At 43.0% G+C, this 24,846-nt stretch overlaps 1 protein-coding gene across 1 annotated transcript in view; it reads right to left on the reverse strand.

Annotated features, from left to right (window-relative positions):
• The window catches only part of pip4k2aa (phosphatidylinositol-5-phosphate 4-kinase, type II, alpha a), a 248,466-nt gene that overhangs the window by 49,208 nt on the left and 174,412 nt on the right, over window positions 1-24,846 (reverse strand). Inside the window, exons 4-6 of the mRNA XM_070881403.1 lie at window positions 21,605-21,757; window positions 18,493-18,639; window positions 8,292-8,330 (exon numbers count right to left, since the gene is read on the reverse strand). Coding sequence (XP_070737504.1) covers window positions 8,292-8,330; window positions 18,493-18,639; window positions 21,605-21,757 — 339 coding nt within the window. The remainder of the gene's footprint in view (window positions 1-8,291; window positions 8,331-18,492; window positions 18,640-21,604; window positions 21,758-24,846) is intronic.

Raw genomic sequence — 24,846 nt, forward strand, 5'->3', positions numbered from 1 at the left:
AAGAGGGGAGAGTCGCGGAGGTCGGGGTGGGGTTGGGAGTAGCGGAGGTCGGGTCGCCGGGGGGGGGGGGGGTGGGGAGGTCAAGTCGCTGGGGGGGGGGAAGAGAGCAGAGGTCCGGTCGGGTGGGAGGTGAGCCTTATCCACGCAGCGCCAATGAGGCCATTCGGCCAGGGCTCGACGCTGCGTGCTTCGGGCCCCTCTCACAGTTTTGGGCGCCTGGAGCTACTGCACATGCGCACCCACTGTAGCATGCATGTGCAGAGGTCTCGGCACTGCTTTCAGTGCAGGGTCCTGGCTCCGCCCTCCCCCCACAGCTCGTGCTGCACCGCGCCCAGCTCCAGTGGATCTGCAGGAAGCCGGAGAATAGGTGAGGTTTTTTTAGGCGCACTTTGTGGCGCAAAAAACAGGCGTCCAGGCCCGGGCTGTGCTGTTTTAGGCGCAGCCCAAAACTTGTGCCCTCTATTCCTTCATCCAAGGTATTAATATATATGGGGAAAACGCCAGGCCCCAGCACAGAACCACAGGAAACACCACTTGTCATACCCTTCCAATCAGAGAATGTTCTCTTTGTCCCTATTCATTATCTTCTCCCTCCCAACCAATTCCCAATTCATGTCACAAGGCTAACTCTATTTTTGTGTGCTTTCATTTTTTATATTAATCTCTTGTGCGGAACCTTATCAAATGCTTTCTGGAAGTTCATATGAGCAACATCCATAGACAGCCCCCAATCCACCATGCTAGAAGTAATTCAACTAGACCAGTCAGACATGACCTTCACAAATCCATGCCGACTCTCTTTGCTGAGCTCATACTTGCTCAAATGCTCAGTCACTGTCTTTGATGATAGATTCCAGTCACTTCCTCACAATTGATGCTAACTGACAAGTCTGTAGTTACCTCATTTCTCCCTTCCAACTTAAATATTTTTTTCAATTGATTATCAATGATATCCTTGTAGATTCTATATTTTACCTTATTTAAAAAAAAAAGACCGATTAAAATATTGACGGGGGGAAATTTAACTTAATAAAAACATTGAATGTCCTCTGACTTGCATTCTTGGTTTAGAAAATAAATTGTTGCCTTGTCCAGTAGCACAGGCCTAATATTACAGTGTTAAAAAATGTCAATAAGGTACTTCAAAAACACAAGCAAGCATCTTGTGCAATTAACACTCGACGATAAAATATTCCCTCAGGGCTACTGGTCAACAACAAAAAAAGAAAATAAATAAAAGAAAATTGAAATTCTATAAAAGGATCACGTATACGCGGTCCGTGATTTACTGCTCTACTTCACTGGATGCGTGATTATTGCTGAAGTAAGGGGAAATGAGATGTAGCATTGGCAATTACAGACAAGTTGTGAATTTTAATAATGGTAGATTCAAGACAGTACCTTGCACAATTACCTTACTGCATTTGCTGCAGCATTTTATTTAAATACTGAGTAACAGTATACTCTCCACTGCAAAGGATATTTCTGATTTAATGTCAGCTAAACGCAAGAACTGTTTTTTATTCTGCCGTGCCACCGGCTTTTCAAAATTAAAATTTACTGTTTGAAATAAACTACAAAGCAGTCAGTAGTGTGGACCTTCAGTGCACGATCTCTTGCAGAATTTAATCTAAAATCCAATACACCTCCTGACCAATACTATGCAATTCTAAAGGGAAGTTTCATTTATTTGGCAAAACCTTATCATTTGAATGCAGGCAAATGGCAAAACCATTACGCCTTGAAGAAAACACTTAATTCAACTTCTGATATTTGAATTTCAGAAACACCAAGAAGTAATTATATCAATTTATGAATATTTGGAGATATATATTAAAAAGAGTGCATATCAAAACATTGATAATACTGTTTATGAAAAATTATTCTCAAATTTTCAAAATAGTAGCACTAGTAATGCAGGCCAAATTATTTTATTTGATTGATTTCCCCCCCTCCCCCCAGCACCTCCATTTTTTTTGAAGTGGGTTCAAAGAATTAACTATTAATTTTATTTGCATAATTCGAATTTCTTTCCAAAGAAGTTTCTGGAACTGATTTTCTCAGTGGGTATGTATAGCCACTTAGGGTGAGAAAGCAACCATGAATGATGTCTGCTTTGACTTTTATTAAACCTTTAGCCCACTCACTCCAATTCCCTATTGAATATGACAGTACTGTCCTGCAGTTTGCCCCTTCAGTCTACGGTGAGGTAGAATTTGTGAAGCAATGACTAATGGGCCAGAATTTACTGTCAAAATAAAGGCAAGGCTAATGGCACTTGGTAATAGTTAAGGATAAATGGTACAGCAACTTCAGTCGAGGAGCAGATGTGTTGTCAAATGTGAATATCCAAAAGTTGCTGTCTGAGTTGCGACGCTCCGCGGTTAGCTTCGCAAACGTAGCACCTTGCCCTCAACCTCCCTTTTTTTATTTTAGGAACTTGCTGTAGTTACCCATTAAACTTATCACAGAAAGTTTTGTCATTACAAACATAAGTATTCTTTTAACGACCTGTTAAGAGTTAACGACCTCTCTGGCACTGAAAATTAACTACAGGTTGAGCGCCCGAAATCCGGAGTTCCAAAATTTGGAATGTTCCCAAATCCGGACACCGGGCCGATCCGTGAAAGGGTCATCCGGAAATCGGAAAATGTTCCAAAATCCGGACTCCCTCTGGCCCTCGGCGGCTCGACATCACCTCGCTCCGGCCCCGACTTTGCCCGCTCCGGCCCTCGGTGGCCCGACCTTGTCCCGGCCCAACCTCACCCGGCTCTCACCCCTCTCCCCCCTCCCTCAGCTGTCGGACCCCACCTAACTCGGCCCAGGCAAAGACGTTCCAAAATCCAGAAATACCCGGAATCTGGAACGGCCTCGGACCCGAGGTTTCCGGATTTCAGACGCTGAACCTGTACTACAAGTGTGGAGTCTCATTCCTTTAGGTTTTTAATTTTTTGGGGAATATTAAAAATGTTAAATTTTTAAAAAGAATACTTACTTTTCCTTTCTCTCGTAATCTGATCCTTTTTTCTCAATCTTTGGCCTAGACTTTGATCACCTTGGCGGGTCCGGTGCGGGCGATGTCAGTGGTGGGTCACGACACCATCCCGCTGCCTAAAATGAACTTATGTTGATAGGGCATATTAAGCCCGCTCAGCGCATTTCCTGGTCCAATTAGAGGAAGCGGGTCTGATGATGTCATTTATGACATGTCATCAGCCGGTTTCCTTAAAGGGATCATGGCCAACTTTTTTTGGCATTTGTGCTGTGAGGGTTCTACAGCATTAAAGTGCTGCAAACACTGACAATCACTGCACACAGGTGCAGGGCTGCACCCAGGTTCTCCCATGACTCCCTTCACAGAATGCAGGGAGATCCTCTTCCCTTCCCATGGGCGGAAGAGACTGCCCCAGGAAACCAACACAGCCTGGTTGCACATTACACAGGAGGGCAAAGGCAGGGATGCGGTCAAGAGGATCTGGGTGCAGTTGCGTAAACCTTTCAATTATCTCATTAGATCACGAAATATTAGTAAAAAGCCACACTCACCTTCATCTGCCTCTCATCACATAGCCATCACTCTTCCTTCCCTAACCTACACATCCTTACTCACACCAATTTACCTTGCACCTTCACCCATCCCTCTCTCTTATATATATATATATATATATGAGCCACTCCTCACACTCACCCTCGTACAATCATATCAGCTAACAACACACAAGGGTAGCCCACTTGGGTGTTTCATCCAATGTTCATGTAAAGTTTGTGTTAATGTGATGTCAAACATTGAAACTTTATTTTCAACACTTCCTGTTCTTGGACAGATGTATGTGTACCTTTGGAAGTGGCTTAGTGAGTTGTAGTGAATAGTGAGACTTAACGGAATCCCCTGCAATGGTGGCGACTGTGAAAGGAATGGCTTGGGCATTGTAGGGATGCTTTATGGTGCTGGTGTGGAGTGGTGCCAAAGTGGCACATCATGTGGCAGCCAGGGTGTGCAGCGGCAAGTGCAGTAAATCTGGCCATGGTGAGGCCACCCCTGGCCTCCTGGGCAGCAATGTGCTTGGGTGCTGATGTCCTGTGTCCTGTGCAGCATCATATAATTGCGGAGAAGGTTGGTTTTGTTGTTGGTGCTGCTGGTGTTGGGGCTGATCGTGGTCAGATTCTGAGGACCAAGGTGAGACAATATAAAGGGCACTTGTGTTGATGGATTAGATGGCAGGTGAAGTAGAGATGACAGAAGCGATCTGTCAATGGTGAGAGAGTTCTTCCAATGAGATGAGAGTGGATGGAGAGTGGAAAGTGGATGCCTGCAGAATCTATGCTGGAAATGGACTGAGAAATAGCTTGTAGCTGAGGAAAGTGATGATCTGTCAGGTGGAAGCTTTTACTGTATATTTGAAGCTGTCAAGTAATCAGGTTCACAGATGTTTAAAGTTAAAGTTAAAAGACAAGGTTAAAAGCTTTGTGGGCAAAATTATTTTGGGCTGAAGGGTGCAGGGGCATGTCTAACTAATGGCAGATACCATTAGATGACACGCTGCAGAAAATTCTGCCCCAATATTTATTTTTCTATATCTAAGTGGCAGCTTGTCGGTGGAAAGACATACCACAAGGGAATTTATGAATATTTCACCTGAGGAAAGTAATCTTCTAAATCTAGGAACTAAACATATTCATTGTGTAAAGAAAAAGCACAGTTTACTAATAGGTGAAAGTATAAGTACCTGAAAAATTACAGCTACACTAATGAAGTTTTTGTTTGAATTTGTTTAAACATTAAACTAAACTGCCACTCTAATGATTTCAAGTTTCGGCCTGAGTTGCTCCTATTTTTTGGAGCAACTAGTTTGGAATGGAGCATCTTAAATTGCAATTCTCGGCATTTAGTTTGCTCCAGTTCTATTGAGTTAAAATAGTTTCATTGTAGAACAGATTTTTTTTTCAAAAGGGGGCATGTCCAGCCACTTCCGACTGTTTTGCAAGTTGAGGCAGGGAAAACTTACTCCAATCTAACTTAGAATGGAGTAAGTGTAGATTTTTGTACGCTCAGAAAAACCTTGCCTACACTAAATCAGGCCTAGAGAACGCGAGATGGGGGGGGGGGGGGGAAAGGGGGGGTTTACAAACATTAAACACTTCACTTTTACAAATAAAGAGTCATCATCAATAATAAATGATAAATAAATCAATAAATCAACCAATAAAATCAAAATAAATTACAAAATTAATAAAATCAATAAATAAAAAATTACGTTTCTACTCAGCGACTGCAGCACCGGGAGCCCTCCAACAGTGTGCTGGGATCCCCCCGCCAGTGTGTCTCTGTGTTTCTGACAGCGAGGGGGAGGGAGGAAGGGGAGGGGGAGGAAAGGAGGGAGGTGGGGAGAGGAGGGGGAGGGAAAGAGGTGAAGGAGGGGAGGGGGGGGAAGGAGGGGGGAGAGGAGGGGCAGGGAGGGAGGTGGGAGAGGAGGGGGAGGGAGGGGGGGGAAGAGGTGAAGGAGGGGAGGGGGGGAAAGGAGGGGGGAGAGGAGGGAGAGGAAGAGGAGGGGGATGGGGGGGAAAGGAGGAGGAGGGACAGAGAGGAGGGGGGGGGAGAGGAGGAGGAGGGGGGGTGGGAGGAGAGGAGGAGGGGGGAGGGAGGAGAGGAGGGGGTGGAAGGGAGGCGGGTAGGAGAGGGGTAGGAGGGAGAGCAGAGGGGGAAGACGAGAGGGGGGGGGGGGGAGGAGGGAGGCTGAACGGGCTGCGCCGAAGACTTTGGGCGGGGCGGGCGGGCCCTGCAGAGGACATAGAAGCCGGATCAAGCCGCTGAAGACTTCGGGCAGGGCCGTCCCCAGCAAGATTCCGGGCGGGGCAAGTGGGCCCTGCCGACGACGCAGATACCGGGCCACCGAAGACTTCAGGCGAGGCCTGCCCCCAGAAAGATGCCGGGCGGGCCCCGCCACCGACCAGGGGGGGCAGGTGGGGGAGAGCGGGAGCTAAATGGGGGAGGGGGAAGATAGTGGGAGCTGAACGGTAGGGAGGGAAGGAGGCCCGAGTCCAATCTTCGCTCTGGCAGCCCATTCGGCCAGGGCTAGGAGCAGCGTGCTTTGGGTCCCTCCCACACAGCCTTGGGGGCCTGGAGCTACTGCACATGCGCGTACACTCTAGCGCGCATGTGCAGAGGTCCCGGCACTCCCCACGCGTTCTGCTGTGCTGCACCAAGGGCCTGGATCGACCAGACAGCGGGGAGAATACCAAGGTAAATAATAGGTGCCGTTTCAGTTCTAAAAAGTCGGCGCACCACACGGAGATGCGCCGTTCTAACCCTGGGGGCACACTTGGGCTCTATATTAGGAGTTGAATTTGCAGCAAAATCCTTCAAGTAATTTGTAATAAAATACTATACTTGTTTTTTGTTCTTGTTGGCAATAAAGCCGGTCAAGCTGACACTAGGAAAAGGGGCCGAGTGGCATCGTGAGTTAACCTATTGTCCTTTCAGCTTGGGACCTAGAATCTTTGAATCCAGCACAGGCTGATTGGATTAAAATCACTTTTCTCTCTTGCTGTAAGGGTCCTATGTAAACTAGCTTGGCAAAGATTAAATTGGCTCCTTGTTCCACATGTCAAAACTGCTCAAATTTTAGTAGAAATCGGAAGAAATCTCATTCAAAGTGACCATGAGGGGACAATTTTAACACTTGTGTGGGAATCTGTGCTTTTCTGAGATGTGTGTCAATCCAGCCAAATCAGAGAGAGTTCTGCTCTGCAGATGGTTCAGATTACACTTAATTTGGGAGTATTTAATACTAATTTGATGTTCCATTTTGCAGCATTGGTGTATGTCACCATAAAGAGCACAAATTTACTTCCCCTCCACCGAAAGAAGAAAATCTAATGAGCAAAACAAGCTCAATTTCAACTTTCTTTCTGAATCCAAACCTCCATTTATTCGTTTCAGCTGCCCAGACAATCGTAACACGCAAGCTTGCTATTATAGTATTACTCAGGAAGAGTTTGCTTAGCTCATCTAAAATTGTTCCCCAGATAAGAAGCCAATATTAGCTTTCTGTGGAAAAACATTGCCCAACATATCAATAACATCTGAAAATCAGGAATGTTTGAAGGACAAGAACCACAGAAATTTACTGCACAGATTGAGGCCATACAGCCTATTATGCCTGTACTGGCTCTTTACTGGAACAATCCAAAGCAAATCCCACTGCCCCATACCCCTGTATCTAGCTCCACTTCAAATATATATCAAAATAAGATGCATTATTTACTAAAAATTGTTGTTCCACAACAGAATTCAATATAGTATAATGCATCAAAGGAAAACATTTAGTATTGAAGCAAATTCCTGAATTATTATGCTATTCTCTCTATTTAACCATTACAAATGTTTCCCATTACTCTGGCTAGTACTCTCCACTTACTGATTCTGACCACCTAGGGTACCATGAGATTTTTTCAGACTAAGAATTCAGCCAAGAGATTCATACTTCCTGGGTTAAGCCTTTCCCAATTCAACAAGTATAATTATTTATTTTTCTTTATAATGGGAAGGGTGGTTCCATAATGATTAACTTTCCTATAATTCTCATGTTCAGAGACGATCCCACGACAGACCATGTGGCCTTCATAAGTGAATTCAGAGTGCTTTTAACAGTTCAGTAATAAACAAACGAAAAACACTTCAGTAATTAACTGAAGGAAAGAGTGAAGGAAAGAGTGAAAGAAAAAATGAATTTCCTGCTGGGTTTCAGTTTCTCCGCAAAGAACATATACATGAATTGCAATAATGATTTAAATGTGTCAAAGTGAAAAAAGCATTAGGCTGTTCATGTTTGGTAAAAGCAGAAGAAATGTTAAAAATAGGAAAAGATTAGAACCGATGAGGCCATTCATTTTTGATAGATCTCAGCTACCACCTACTCAAAATCATTCAATCCTTTCTCTCAGCTGTTTTGCCAAGCAGTCTTAACCTTTTTTATTGCAGTTTCCAATTCCCTATAGGATTTTCAGCAGTAGTAGGTTTTCTGTAATAATATTTCATCTTGTGCTTTTTTTATTGGGATTACTGGTAATGTAATATTACTCTATCAAAATACATATTCTTTCACACGCATGTCTTCAAATTGATGAAAAAACCGGAAGAAATGAAGAGATTTTTAAATTAACAATTCTTAATATAGTCAGACTAATTAAATAATCTGCACATTTTAAAATAATGTTTGTTTTTTCTACTTTAAAGCTTAATGGCATGTGCTGCCTCTTATAACTTATCACTGACATAATTAGCAATTTACCTTTTCTTTGTCACTAGCTTCTCTGGCCACTGTGGAACCCTGAAATGAGGAAAACAGAAATTGGGTATCACATTACACATCCAATAACAACATACATTTATATTACGCCTTTCACAGGCATTTCATAGGAGCGTTAACAAACAAAATTTGACACCGAGCCCCATAAGCAGATAGGGAAGATGACCAAAAGCTTGGTCAAAGAGGTAGGTTTTAGAGTGTCTTAAAGGAGGAAAGAGGTAGAGAGGTAGAGAGGCAGAGAGGTTTAGGGAGGAAATTCCAGAGCTAAGGGCTTTGGCAGCTGGAGGCACGGCCGCTTATGGTGGTGCAATTAAAATTGGGGATGTGCTAGAGGCCAGAATTGGAGGAGCACAGGTATCTGAGGGTTTTAGGGCTGAAGGAGATTACAGAGATGGGGAGAGGCAAGGTCATGGAGGGATTTGAAAAAAAAAGGATGAGAATTTTTAAAATCGAGGACACGGGCAGCAGAGTTTTGGATGACCTCAAGTTAATGGAGGGTAGAAACTGGGAGGCTGCCCAGGAGTCTGTTGAAATAGTCAAGTCTAGAGGTAACAAAGGCATGGATGAGGGTTTCAGCAGCAGATGAGCTGAGGCAGGATAGAGTCAGGCAATGTTAGAGGCAGAGACAGATGGTCTTACTGATGGTACAGATATGGGGTCGCTCAACTCGGGGTCAAATATGACATCAAGGTTGTTAACAGTCTGTTTCAGCCACAGAAAGTTGCCAGGGAGAGGGATGGAGTCGGTGGCTAGGGAATGGAGTTTGTGGCGGGGACGGAAAACAATGGCTTTGGTCTTGGCAATATTTAGTTGAAGGAAATTTCTGTTCATCCAATCCAATTTAGAGAGGCAGTGGATGGGTCAAGGAAGGTGGGGTTGAGGTAGAGCTGGGTGTCATCAGCATACATGTGGAACCTGACATTGTGTTTCCTGGCGATGTCACCGAGGGGCAACATGTAGATGAGAAATAGGTGGGGGTTAAGGATAGATCCTTGGGGGACACCAGAGATTATGGTGTGGGAGCGGGAAGAGAAGCCAATGCAGGTTATTCTCTGGTTATGAATGGATAGATAAGAATGGAACCAGGCGAGCGTAGTTTCACCCACCTGGATGATGGTGGAGAAGCATTGGAGGAAAATGGTGTGGTCATCATCATCATACAGTCCCTCGAAATTGAGGAAGATTTGCTTCCACTCTAAAAGTGAGTTCTCAGGTGACCGTACAGTCCAATACTGTACAGTACTGCACTCATTCAGAGGCCGAACTCCAAGCCATCGTCAACATCTTCACCGAGGCATACAAAAGCGTGGGCCTTAGACTAAACATCCATGTAGTCAGCTGTGTCAAAGGCTGCAGGCAGGTCGAAGACGAGGAGGGATAGTTTACCTTTATCACAGTCTCACGTTGGGTGTAATTTGTGACTTTGATAAGAGCCATTTTGGTAGTGTGGCAGAGGCGGAAATCTGTTCGGAGGGATTCAAACATGGAGTTCTGAGAATGATAGGCATGGATTTGGGAGGCGACAACACATTGACTTGAGAGGAAAGTGAGGTTGGAGATGTGGCAGTAGTTTGTAAGGACAGAGGGGGCTTGGTTTTATGGAGAGGGGGATGATGACGGCAGTAGTTTGTAAGGAGAGCGAACATAAGAACATATGAATTTGGAGCAGAAATAAGCCATTCGGCCCCTTGAGCCTGCTCCGCCATTCAATAAGATCATGACTGATCTTCCACCTCATCTCCACTTTCCTGCACTATCCCCATATCCCTTGATTTCCTTAATATCCAAACTTTTACAATACCAGCTAACATGGGAGCCAGGAAGGGATGTTGGGTGGTCAGCAGTTTAGTGGGAGTAGGGTCGAGGGAATAGGAGGTGCGTCTCATGGACAAGTTGAGCTCAGAGAGGCCATAGGGGGGAAGATAGGAAAGAAACTAGAGAAAGATGAGAGTTTAGGGCTAAGGCAGAAGGGAACCTCAGAGGATGTTTGGCCTGGTAGGCAATGGCAGGGAGGGAAGCGGCGGAGACAGCTGATCGGATGGTCTCAATCTTAGTGACAAAGAAATCCATGAGAGTTCATCACCCTTGTTGTTGGGGGCAACGGTGGAGGAGACAGGGGAGAGTGGTTCAAGAAGATGGTTTGCAGTCGACAAAAGAAGCTGGGGGTTATCTTTGCATCCACAAGCAAAGAACTCATTAATATACCTCAATATAGAGGTTAAAACGTGGAAACTACTGTCATTTTGGCATAAAGATTTTAATTCATAAAAGTTACTGTCCATAACAAACAAGAACACAACAACATCCTTAACAAATCTGCTAGTATTTGATGGCACAACTCTCTTCACACAAGTTTCATAAAGACTTTGAAAAGACAGGTTCTCTAATGGATATCTGGTAGGGATATGGAGCAAAAATGGGTAAATGTAGTTGAGGTACAAATCAGCCATGATCTAATTGAAAGGGGGAATAGGCTTGAGGGGCTGAATGGCCTCTTCCCATGTTCCTTATAGAAACATAGAAAATAGGTGCAGGAGTAGGCCATTTGGCCCTTCGAGCCTGCACCACCATTCGATAAGATCATGGCTGATCATTCCCCTTTCCTGCTTTCTCTTCATACCCCTTGATCTCCTTAGCCCTAAGGGCCATATCTAACTCCCTTTTGAATATATCTAATGAACCAATGAATCTATGTTTCTATGTAAAGTGGAATAGACTAGAATTCAAAAGCACCTTGGTTATAGGAAGAGAACTGTCCTACTGAGCTGATAGTGGCAGTGGTTTTCGTCCCTTTGTTTTTCTCAAATGCAATTTCCACTATTTCCTGAAATACCAAATATTCCACAAAAGCAAAGAAAAATGGAACAACAACAGTCTTTAAATAAATCAGTCCCATTGCTAAAAATGTTACTAAGCAGACAGGCTATGAGGGGATTTCTCTCATGCTTTGTATCATATTAGTGTATCCAGATTTTCTGAAATGGTTTAAAGAAAAGCTTCATCAATGAGTTTGTAACTAGGACTATTTAGAGAATGAATAGATGAACACATGAAACAGCTGTCACTTCTCTAGTTTACACCAGTTACCCTTTAAAGCAAGAGCATATTAGATTGGGGTTGTACTAAATAGTTGCATGATGCAAATCAAAACAACGTTTTGTTTGAAAGTGTACAACCCAAAAATAAAATCCATTATTTGTTGCAAGAAATATAGATCTTTTATAAAACAATAACTATTGGCAATCTGGTTATGGAAATTTAATTTTTAAGAAGCAACATTGCACAAAGCTGTTGATAAAAATGTATTTATACATAAACCACATGTACATTAACCACCCTGAGAGATTTCTGCTCTGCACTGAATGTACTTCAAATCAGCTTTATGGTGCTATTACTACTAAGGTCAAGATTAACAACCAACTTAATTTCCATTATCTTCCTGATTCCACCTACGCTCCTGTAGTGCATTAAAGTACCAGCAATTTAGACAATAACATGGGGTATATTAGCCTTAATTAACCTACATGAAATCTTCCAAAAATTCCAGCATTAATGTTCAATTTTATTCAGGCACACCCAGGTCTGTCAAGCAACAGATCTAACTGCAATACTTATCCAACCTGAAGCAGCAAGAGCAGGTATAGACCATTTTGTTCTAATCTCATTTCAGGGAGAATATATATTTGCTTGTATACAAAAATCAACAGCAAAGATATTGTATTCTAACGACTTCTCCAGGTTGTAGTGAACTTTGGCAAAATTATCCCCTTGACCCTCGAGGAGTGCATGAAGCTTGCAGATTCTACTCCAGGTGTGTGTGATTTTAAAGTGTCTTCCCGAGTGCATCATCATCATCATCATCATCATAGGCGGTCCCTCGAACGAGGATGACTTGCTTCTACAAGAGTTCACAGATGTTTCAATGTTCCAGTCTTGAACTCCAATGGAGGGGGTGGAAGATGCCTGTGCGTGGATTTTTTTAACGTGTGGTGGCCGTTGCACATCAGCCACCACACAGGCTCGACAAAGCTAGGCCTTTATCCAGTGGCAAGGGTTGAACCAGGACGACTGGAGACCTGCTCTGCTGCACGGTCCTAGTGCACGCACATATCGCAGTGTGGGCAGGCCCCTGCTGCCCCTGGGCCCTCGACTGTTCTGGGCCTCGTACCCTCATTCGCCGCACCTTCGCCCACGATGATCCAGGGCCAGTGCTCCAGCTCTATTTATAACCCCGACCTGCGGTGATATTCTTACACAGGTTGGGTTGGCCCACAATGTTCCACGTATAACAGAGTGGTGCAGATCCTTTTAACAGCTGTTAATCAAATGAATAGCCCAAGGAATGGCTGATGGATTTTTAATATAGATAAATGCAAAGTAATCACCTTGGAATGGGAAATGTGCACATAAGGCAGGAGTATCCATTAACAAAGATCAAATAGGAAAAGGATCTAGATTTGATCATCAACCGTTCACTAAACATTTTCAGTCAATGTGAAGCATAAGAATGCTAATAAAGTACTAGCATGGATCCACAGGAATGAACCAATACACTGTGGAGCAGCAATCAAAACAAATATAATGCTGAACTATATACATAAATAGTAGAGTACAAGTCAGAGGAAGTTATGCTTGAACTGTACAATTCTCTGATCAGACCACATTTCAAGCACTGTGTCCAGTTTTGGGTAACGAGATACAAGGGAGACACTCAACCCAAGGAGGGGCTGCAGAGTGGAGTAGGTGGCTCAGAAGTGATCTCATAGTTATAAAAAAGGTATTCAACATAAATGGAAGTAATAAAAATTTTTTATAAGCACATAATATGTAAAAGAATAGTCACAAAAAGGGTAAGACTACTTAGAGAAGGAGGCATCTTGCACTTGAGGGTGGGAATTCCTATAATGCTTACTTAGGGGCCGAAATTGCCCTCCTTCTTTAAGGCCTGTTACCGCCTCTAAGATAGGCGGCAAGACCTTTCTGACCGGGGGCAGGCGGATGGTCCGACCCATGCAGGATTGCCTTCGCACCCAGTGTTTCTGCCCCGCCCAGCGCTCCGACCCGTTGTCGGGCATGCGCCAACCCCTTACCGCCTGGCAGCAACCCCTTCCCACCCCGCGAGAGAAATTGCCCCTTGGGAGCTTCTCCTGGCGGTAAGCTGCCAGTGACTGGGCGGTGCGTCCGCCGTTAAAGGGGAGGGCGCACCGCTGTGGTCGGCATTTTATTTTAAGTGTTGGCCAACTCTGCAGTCGGCCCGACAATGGCAGCCACGGGTTCGGCCAGGCCGCCAACAGGCAGGCCGGCACCCCCTCTTGGGTATCGGCCCGCTGGCCGAGCCGAAACCCTCCCTGGTGGGCCAATGGGCCTGACATAGGCCTGGCAGCGTCCCTTCCCTTTAAGTGACATGCTCAGCGCGGCGCTGATGACACCCCCTGCCTTCCGCCCCGCTCCCGACTTGCTTCTGCCCCTCTGCCGCTTCAATTATTTATTTATTTTTTTTAAAGAAAAAAAAGAGGACAATTTCCCTCCATTCGCCGCCCGGTTGATTCGGGCAGTAATTCAGCTCATATAAATTATCCGCCCGGCAATTTCGGCCCCTTAGTATTTTGTGTCAGTTTTACAGAGGAATTTGAAAGTAAGAATGTTGAATTGCTTGAGGAGAATGTGGAAGAGCCAATCCAGGAAATAAAACGATACTATTAAATTCATGGTTCTAATAAAATAGTCACCAGGCCTAGATCATATTAGAGCCATCGAAAAGGTGCAATGAAGATTCAATAGAATTGTACAGGAATAAGAGGTTTTAGCTTTGAAGAAATGCTTGGAAATTTTGGATGGAACAGAGGTAAAGGAAAATCTAATAACAGTTTTAAAAATTATGAAAGGTTTCGAGAGGGTAAATAGCGAAAGTGAGAAATAATAACGAGGGGGTATAGACTGAGGATCATCACAAGAATGAAGGGACCTTATGAGATGAGGAAGGCCACTCATCTTAATTTGTCCATCCATAAAGATCCTAAAGTCCTCCCACTGTAGCATCCAATTGTTTCTTAAATGATTCTAAGGTTTTTCCCTCCACTATTCTGCTTGGAAGTCTATTTCACATGTTAATCACTGTTGAGTAGTTAAAAAGGAAGAGCATAAAAAGATGCAAGGAAAGAACCGGGAGATTTAAAAAATATATATATTTGTTCTCGGGATGTGGGTGCCTATCTCTAGCTACCCTGAAAGGCGGGCGATGGACCTTCCTGAATTGCTGTAGCCTTTCTGGTGATGATGGTCCTACAATGATGTTAGGTTGGAAATTCCAGGATATTGACCCAGCAACAGTGAAGGAATATGATAGGTCCAAGGCAAGATGTTGCGTGACTTGAAAAGGAACCTGGGAGGTACCCACAGCATTGCTGCTCTTCTTCGTCACGGTGATAGAGGTTACCATTGAGGGATGTGCTGTTGAAATAACTTTGGCGAGTTGCTGCAATGAATCCTGTAGATTGCAGCATATACATTCTATGTGCAGTGTACCAATATTGAGTGATAGGGATGCCCTAACTTCCTCTGTCCTGGATGGTGTGGAGCGTCAAGTATCAGCATTGCTGCATCCATCCACGCAAACCCATGATCTCTATCACCTAGAAGGACAAGAGCAGCAGGCGCATAAGAACACCACCACCTCCACGTTCCCTTCCAAGTCACACATCATCCTGACCTGGAAATATATCGTCGTTACTTCATCATCGCTGTGTCAAAATCCTGGAACTCCCTCCCTAATAGCACTGTGGGAATACCTTCACCACATGGACTGCAGTGGTTCAAGGCGGCGGCTCATCACTATCTGCTCAAGGGCAATTAGGGATGGGCAATAAATGCTGGCCTTGCCAGCAACACCCACATCCCATGTACGAATAAAAAAAAAAGTGCTGGATATTCCATCACAATCATGACGAGCTTTGTAGCTGGCTTCTTCACTCAGAGTTGTTAACCTGTGGAATTCCCTACTGCAGAGAGTTGCTGATGCCAGTTCATTGGATATATTCAAGAGGGAGTTAGATATGGCCCTTACGGCTAAAGGGATCAAGGGGTATGGAGAGAAAGCAGGAAAAGGGTAATGAGGTGAATGATCAGCCATGATCTTATTGAATGGTGGTGCAGGCTCGAAGGGCCGAATGGCCTACTCCTGCACCTATTTTCTATGTTTCTATGGAGGGGCTTTGAGGGAATCAATACGCGAGCCAGTAATCATAAAGCACCCAGCTTCTGCCCTGTTTCTGTAGACACATTGTTCATTTGGCTGGTCCATTTCAGCTTCTGATCAATGGTGACCTCTGAACTACTGATGGCGTGGGACAGGAAGAGATGAGTGAGCTTTCTCTTGTTGAAAATTATTACATTGGCATTTATATGGTGTGTATGTTACTTGCTACTTGTCTGCCAAAGCCTGAATGTTATCCAGATCTTGCTGCAGGCTGGCACGGGCTGTTTCATTATCAAAGGAGCTGAGCACTGTGGACTTGTCAGCGAAGAGCCCCATTGCTGACCTTATATTGAAGGGAAGGTAATTAACAAAATGGCAAAGATCCAGTAATTACCACAAACTAAAATGCTTTAATGAATTGCTAAATTAGTGGTACACTAATTTTTAAATGAGAAATCTCAACAAAATAATTTATGAGAAACACCGCAAACTTTCTCCCAATGATTTTTTTTTTAATCCATGTATATTGTGCAGTGTGTTGCTCACAGGAGTCAAAGGACGCAAAAATTCATATCTTTTTACTTGTTTGTTGTGGACGCAAAGGGTTGCAAATATAAAGCAGGAAGAAGAAACTTACTGTATTACCTGTTGTGTATGGAGAAAGAGTCAGACTGAACACTGTGAGCTCAAAGTAAAGTGTGACCTTAGTCTTTCATTGCAAGTCTCCAGAGTGCCTCTCCAACCTGTGAAGCCTCCTTAAATACCTGTGCTCCCAAGGGAGCATGGGATCCCTTGGTACTCCGGGGAATGAGCCCTCTGGTGGCTGTACAGAGTAAATACAAGTCCACATATATAACATTACCCACTGTGTCTTGCACACAATGACTAAGATCTCCTTTAATCTCTGTTGTGTTGAGCAGGAGTGGGAGGTGGGTTGTTTTGTATCCCTGCCTCACATAACCGAGAAATATTTGAGTGGTACTCTTTTCTCAGCTTGATAGAAACTGTGTTGCACTCAGTGGGCCCATTTGAAGGCCATTTATAGCCTGTTCATATTGAACCTTCCACTTTTAAGTTGCCATATAAATTAATTGACAGGATCCAAACTGGCACCAGAGGGAAGATGTGAGAGGAGGCAGTTTCACTTTCTTGGGTCTGACACCACATGGACTGTAACTCCAGTGGTTTAAAAACTAGTCAGGGATTCTCTTGGCACCCCTGAAAATTACTCAGAACATTTAAACTTCCGGATAGGAGCTGTGGTCATTTATGTAACCACGTATGCACAGAGCTCTCTCCTAGGCAGACGAGTTGGGGCTCCAGTCAGGCATGGGATATATTTTTTTTAATTCATTCATGGAATGTCGTAATTGCTGGCAAAGCCAGCATTTATTGCACAACCCTAATTGCCCTTGAGAAGGTGATGGTGAGCTGCCTTCTTGAACCGCTGCAGTCCATGAGGTGAAGGTTTTCCTAGCAATTTGATACATCTGAGTGGCTTGCTGGGCCATTTCAAAGGGCTGTTAAGAGTCAACCACATTGCTGTGGGTCTGGAGTCATAAATTGGGTAAGGATGGCACATTTCCTTCCCTAAAGGACATTGGCGAACCAGATTGGATACTGCCTAGCGAAAAACAATGCTGAAGCTACAGATCTAAGCTGCAGTATAAATGTAGCACCTGCCAGCCATGCTGCATGCTCCAGTGGAAAGTGGGAACATAAGAAATAGGAGCAGGAGTAGGCCATTTGGCCCCTCGAGCCTGCTCCGCCATTCAATATCATAGCTGATCTGATCTTGGCCTCAACTCCACTTCCCTGCCCGCTCCCCACAATCCTTAACATTCAAAAATCTGTCTATCTCCACCTTAATATAGTTAATGACCCAGGCTCCACAGTTCTCTGGGGTAGAGAATTCCAAAGATTCACGACCCTCAGAAGAAATTCCTCCTCATTTCTGTTTTAAATGGGCAACCCCTTATTCTGAAACTATGCCCCCTAGTTGTAGATCCCCCCACGAGAGGAAACATCCTCTCTTCATCTACCCTGTCAAGCCTCCTCAGAATCTTATATGTTTCAATAAGATTACCTCTCATTCTTCTAAACTCCAATGAGTATAGGCCTAACCTGCTCAGCCTTTCTTAAGACAACCTCGTAATCTCAGGAATCAACCTCGTGAACCATCTCTGAACTGTCTCCAATGCAAGTATATCCCTCCTTAAATAAGGTTCGCTAATACTCTTTAGGGAAGGAAATCTGCTGTCTTTACCCAGTTTGTAACTCCAGACCCACAGCAATGTATTTCAACTTTATGATTAGAAGCAGGTAGCAAGTGCTGACGAGTTTGCATGTGGTAAGAAAGGAGGTTTGGGGGGGTGGGGGGGGGGAAGAACTATGGTTGTTGGAGTTAATGGTAGTTTATTAGGAGATATATATTGGTTGGGAGTCACTAATAAGTGTTGCATTAGTAGGAGTGTTTGCTAATGGAAAATAAAGGAAAAAAGGAAACAGTTTAAGCTGGAAAATAAATAAATAAACGAGGAGAAAAAAAAAGAGTTGGTTGAAAATGAATGAAAGGGAATGGCAGTGGATGCAAAAAAAAAAAATAGGAAAAAAAAATGAAGGTGAATGTCTCAGGCTTGGGAGAATAAAGTACAGAAAGAGCAACAGTGCATGTAAAAAATCAAAAGAAAAGTGGAAGCCAAAGAAAGAACCAATATAGTCACTGAAAGGGCTTGGAGAAATTACTTTTAAGAGATGTACTCAGTGGTGGTTTTTGATTGGTTCCTGGGAAATTCGAGTTCATCTTTGATTTATGGCCTAGAGATTTTCCCATGTCCTACAGACACGTAACTTTTTTTAAATAATAAAAATAAGAGAAACTAAAAACTATAAAAATTTAAGATAGAACAGTCATTGTTAATACTCTTAAAACTTACTAATTGCAGCAAATTACAAGAACCATCAAGATAAGAACTCAATTCCCATTACCTTCAGATCATACTTCCGGTAAACAGGGAGTCGATGGCCAAAGACATTCCTTGTGACAATCATGTAGGTCTCAACCCCATCCACTGTCAGTCGATACATTCCTAGGAACTGTGGAACGAGGGTGTTCCCATGACATTCCACAATATACTGCAGGGAGCACAAAGAGAAAAGCATAATACGAAGGCAAACATTTATTTCTGTAATGCTCAAAATTCAATTGAGATATTCATTAAAGTGTGCAACAACAGATGGAAATCTGAGTGAATAATTTAATTTGTATAGCCAATCAAAAAGAAATAAAAAACAAAGTCCCACTGTATTAACTCAGTAGCCCCTACTATCTGGCTACAGGCACAGAGACACTTGGTTGGGATTGTGGATGGTTTTGGGTGTCCAGAAAAGTACCAATTTATAAAAATGTAAATAATGGTCAAACAGATGCAGTTCAATGGGTTCGCACACTGTCCTTTCACATTGGGAACTGGATTTGAATCCAGTCTCGACTGATGTGATTAAAATTTCCTCGCTCTGCTGTAAGGGTTCTCTATTAAAATAATTTGGTCAGTGTGAACCCAGTTCCTTATAGGAATGGGCAGACAACATAAAACGGCTCCCAATTTCAATGAGGAATGCCTGGTGTGTGAAATGGAAAAATTCAGACTTCAGCAGATAGGCGAGTATTCTAGGCAGTGCCTCATGACATACAATTAAGGAGCCTCACTCTCCGGCTGGCTGTGTTATATCTGACCTAGGAGGATTTGATGTGAATGAAATGAGAAAGTCTTTCATTCTGCAGCATAAACATCCCTCCCTTTTACAAACACAAATATTCACAATGAAAGACTAGATGACATATTGTTCATCTCACCATCAAGGACTGTTTAAACAAATCAGAAAACATGTTGCAATAAAGTAAGCATGCATCCATATTGAAAAATTATACAGCATCAAAGCTAGATTTCTCTACGAAGCAGCACTGCACAGGTCTGAATAACTGGCGAGTCAGCAGGTTAACGCACTGAAATCTATGGTGCGTTAAACAGGCTTGGTTTCGCCAACAGAACGGTCAATGATTTTTGAACGTATACTTCAAAACATTAAGGGGGAGAAATTTGGGTTGTTTGCGCTTCCCGTTGAGTGCAAATGAATTCACGGCTGGGGCATGGCGCCGCTGCCAGCTCCCGCGAAATTCCAGGGGAGTTTAGCGGCGCTGCTAACCGGTAGCACCCCGCTCCTGTCGGTAGTGCCCCGGGCCGCTGCGTCAGCGATGAGGAAGTCATCACCGTGCGCAGCGACCCGTTTTCGCCCCGGAGCGAAAATTTGGTAGCGCCCCATGAGGCAGTCACGGGCAATGCTCGGGCCAGCATCGTGGGTTGCATACCGGGCTTTAGGCCGCTCGGGGGACAAAAAGGGGAGGTGCGGCGTTGACATTTTTTTTTTTTTTTAAGTGGCTGAGTTACCGGTCGCAGCCTTCTGATCTTCAAATCGCGGGGTCAGTGCCACGATGTTGCAGCCTGGCACTCCGCCTCTGTGCCAGGTTGCTGCCACGACACCCCTCCCCAGTGGTGTAGTGGTGGCCCCTTCTCCCTAATGCAGAGTTTGCAGTGTGCCCTCGCCGCGTAATGCTGGAAAATTCCCGAGGGTTAGCATCCCAGTCCCGTCCCCGAGAGGAAGTGGAGTGCGCATCTTTGCACCCCACTTCCTCTTGGGGGCGGTAAGCACAATTTAGCTGCCTGGCGCAGGAAGTCCTGCCTTACAGCTGTTATTGCCCCCACCTAGGGCAGTACGCAATTTCTCCCCCTAAAAGTTTAAACAACTCACCAAAACACATATTTTATATACTGATTTATAATTTCAGTAGAATTAGAAGCATTCCCAGAGAATACAAGACCCCCAAATTAATTTGATTTGCATTAGTCAATTTGTTGATGTAGAAATGGCGTTGTGTATGGGGGGTGAATGAATCCCTCAAGTTATTTAATTGCTTAGTCAAATTGACAATGTCATTTCTATAACCATAAGTCTTGGATAACAAACCAAATCACCCCAAATGGAAACCGTTACATTCCATTGAAGTTTCCCACTAGTTTAAGTGGTTTCATGCCTTTTGAATGAAGACAGAGGATAGTATTAGTAGGAATTTCAACCAAGTATTAATGGAGAGGAAAAGATTACATTATACTATTAAAGTACTGTTGTACTACCACAATATTAATACCTGTACAATGATCTTTTAATGATTTAACATACATGGATTAACATTCCTTCAAATAGTTATTTCTGAACACCTAATTAAAAATTTATATATATAGCTCTTGGAGATATCTGTACTTTTTTTAGTTTGCAATATTTCATTAGTTTAAGTATTGTTTACAGTACATTCTTCTACAACACAGTTCAGGGCAGCCCAATTTTGCAAACGGGGCCTCAAACAGGCATTGATGGACAAATGGTTCTTCAGTATGAATAGGTTGTTTGAGATATGCAGTTCTAAGGTTAAACACTCCTCAGAAAACAATAGCTGAAAATATCTACCAAACTGTCTTTGAAAACCTTGGAAAACTTTACAAGTTTTCTTTTAAAACAAGGAGCATTCCTTCGCAAATGGGTTTTCAACAGTAAAACATTATCATAACAATCTCAAATAAAACTTTAAGCATAATTTCTATGTGTTGCTCTTTTGTGGCAAATAATGTTCTCGTAGCAAAATGTACACAAAAAAAAATCTCAGCTTTTATTTTGGGAACTTTGCCATTGTGCAAATTGTAAGATAACAGAGGCCAGTATCATCAGTTCATCACAGCTCAAATAACATTCTCTGAGGTTCATTTTACAGTCATTGGTGGGAAAAATATACAAAGGAAAAGGCAGCATCAAAAACTTCTGGCCCACGATTTATTATACTAAATATACTTTGAGCTCTTTAATATAGGATAACATTCTAGTCAGACCTTTATTCAGGGTGCTGAGTAAAGAACGTGATGAAATATATCATTTATGAAGTACTTAACTTGATTATCAGTACAAGGAAGGTGCAGTGTTCTAACAGTTAAATAAAAATGAGGACATGCTCACTTTTTCATACATTACCCATTTCATTTCTAAGCATTACCTGATGGTATTTCTTCAGTATGTTATGCATCTCAGCCACATCTTCACTGGATATAGTTTTGACCACATATCTTCTGTCATATGTGGTGTGAAAACGAGCTCCACTTCGACCTTGAGAGTCATTTGAAAAGGGAGCGCTCCGTGTCACTGAATTCTGAAAGGAAAAGAAACAGCTTACTGATCTCAGTGTTTGATAGTGAATTGAATGGCTGTTGTGGCATTTTGGCATAAAATGTGCTCGTGTACTAGTGAGCTCTTTTTCAGCGAGATCTTGGTCTCCGTCGACAGAGTTGCAATTGGCAAAGGCTTAGGAACAAGTTGCTCACCCCCTCTTGGTTAGGAACTATTAAAGGATGGAATCTTTTTTTAAAAAAGCAGAACGGAGAAAGAAAGAATTAGTAGTATTACCAAATGTCATCTTGGCGCAGTTGACAGCACTCTTGCCAAAGTCAGGCGGCTGAGATTCAAGTCCCACCCCAGTAATTGAGTACATATTGTAGGCCAACACTTCAACCCAAGGGATTGCTGCATTACTGATGGTGCCTACTCTGGTGCTTCAGGTGGATGTTAAAGATCCAATGGTGCTATTTAAAGGGCAGGGAGTTCTCCTGGGGTCTTGGCTAACATTCCTGTATCAACTAACAAGACTGAAAACAGATTTGTGGTTGTTGCTGTTTGGGGCATCTTGTGTGCAAAATGGCTGCACTGTCGGGTTCATAACAATAGTTGCTATTTTCTTTCACCTGTTAGAACTCAAAGCAGCAACCTGGATAATTACAAAATAATTAGCTCAATGTCAGCATTACTTTGAATATTATCTCTCCATTTGCTCCAGAAAGGTATTCGGACTTTGCTGGGTGAAAGTGCTTTTTAATTCCCAGCTTAGCCCCATAATTTTGACAATAGTAGCTTCATTCAATCTACACCATTGTTTCTGCCCATCATTGAACCACAAACCAGTGGTGCAAAGCTAAATATTTTTCAAATCAGGAACTGCTTGGTAAATGTGACAACAAAACTGAGATAAGTTAGGTTACTTTTTTTATACAACTTGAAGTTTGTTACAAAGAGGTAATTCAATCAAGAAGACAAACAGCATCACATTATACCATTTCTAAAGGCATTCAGTCACATTATGTGGCCAAAGACCGCCCTAAGTGGAGGAAGTGCATCCGAGAGGGTGCTGAGCTCCTCGAGTATCGTCGCCGAGAGCATGCAGAAATCAAGCACATGCAGCGGAAAGAGCATGCGGCAAACCATCCCACCCACTCCTTCCCTCAACGACTATCTGACCCACCTGTGACAGAGACTGTGGTTCTCGTATTGGACTGTATAGTCACCTAAGAACTCATGTTAAGGGTGGAAGCAAGTCTTCCTCGATTCCGAGGGACTGCCAATGATGATGATGACTCATAAATAAGATACCTACAAATCAAAATCTCCCTTCCCTGCTCCCTAAAATTGTCTCCATATATACTTAGCTTAGAACATCTGTCCCCCTTGAAAGACCAAGGCTCAAAAGAATTGCTGCACCTCAAAATAATTGATGCACGAGGTGGTGTCATCTTGGCAGCACTCTAAATCGGAGTCTGGAGTTTATGAGCAGGTAATCTAGTCCAACACTTCAAAGGGATGATGAGGAAGGCCATTCGGTCAATCTTAATTCATCCATCTAGAAAGATCCCACCACCACCACTACCCCTGCAACACTGCCCCCACACCCACCCCTCCCTCCCACCAGTACCATCAAATTGTTTCTTAAATGTTTTCAGGTTTTTGGTTATACTACTCTATCTGGACGTTTATCCCACGTCGATCACTGCATGTATGAAGAATTTCCTTCTTGCACTATGGAGCGAGTGCACAGTGAGATGCTGAACCAAAGCCACAGAACATTGAAAATTGTTGGGCATTATCCTGGCTAACATTTCCCTCAGACAGCATCACCAAAAATAGATTAACTTGCTATTCAGTTCATTGCTGTTTGCATAAAATGACTGCCTCATTTGCCTACAGAGCCCAACATACACCATTTCCAAATGTAATTAATTGGACGTGAAGTGCTTTCAGATGACCTGAGAGATATGATAAGGAACTATATAAATGCAAGTTCTTTCCATTTCTTTTTTCATAAGAAACTTCAGCTCAATGGAAAAATTGGCAGGCCATGCCTTCAGTTGCCTAAGCTCTGGAATTCCCTCCCTAAATATCCCTTCCTCTCTACCTCTCTTTCCTCCTTGAAACTTGCCTTAAAACCTACTGCTTTTCTGCCCTAATATCTTATGTGGCTCAGTGTCAAATTTTGATTTATTACCCTCCTGTGATGCACCCGGGGATGTTTTACTATGTTAAAAGTGCTATATAAATATAGGTGGTTGTTGCTGTAGTAAATAAGAAAAATAGAATTTGGTTTAAAAGATAAGTGCCCATGAAGAAGCAGCTTGGCGGAAGTGTGCCATTGCCGTAATTCAATATCCACGGATTTCACCTTCAAAGCTTACCCTATGGCTATTATCCAAGAATTGATTTGTAGTTTCTAAAAGTATGGCATCTTTTTTTGAACTAGACAGAGATACACAACATTTTAAAGCTATTAAGCCTTTAGCCATTAGCACACATTCCAGACACGACAGCCGTTTGGTGAGCAGGAACGCAAGATTTCTCAATATGCGAAGGATGTTTTCCTGTACATCCGATCTCAATGTCCACTTTTCTTTTCCTTGCATTTGGCATGCATCCAGTTGTATAGGTTTCCATTTAAAATGGTTATATTTTGTAGTGATGTAAATAGCTCTTTTGTTTATGTATTTATATCAATTCTGTTATTTGTTGCATCAAAATTCAGCTTAAAAACACTTATCCCAAAATATTATAGGTTGTCAAATAAATGCCATATTTTTCCAAAGACCATTCATAAAACACCCAGAGATGCTTGCTAAGAATTTTCTGCTGAAAGTAAGTGGGCTGCAATTACAACCAGTTCTGAAGAAGAGGAACTGCAGAACACTTTCTGATAAAGAGAAACAACAGGATTAGGGAGGCAATAATAACGGAGCAAGGTTCCAAGCTGTATAGTATTTGTGAATAGATGATTACAGAAGCTCTTAAAAGGGACACGGTTCTCAATTCTGAGAACTGTACGATGAGCTGAAGCACTTGGTGGATGGATGAATGAGTAAAATTATATTAAAAGGCTAAAAAGTGAAGCTGTACAGTTATAGATAGGCACAAGTATATCTGTGT

Source organism: Pristiophorus japonicus, chromosome 5, assembly GCF_044704955.1.
Source record: "Pristiophorus japonicus isolate sPriJap1 chromosome 5, sPriJap1.hap1, whole genome shotgun sequence".
NCBI classification, from domain to species: domain Eukaryota; kingdom Metazoa; phylum Chordata; class Chondrichthyes; family Pristiophoridae; genus Pristiophorus; species Pristiophorus japonicus.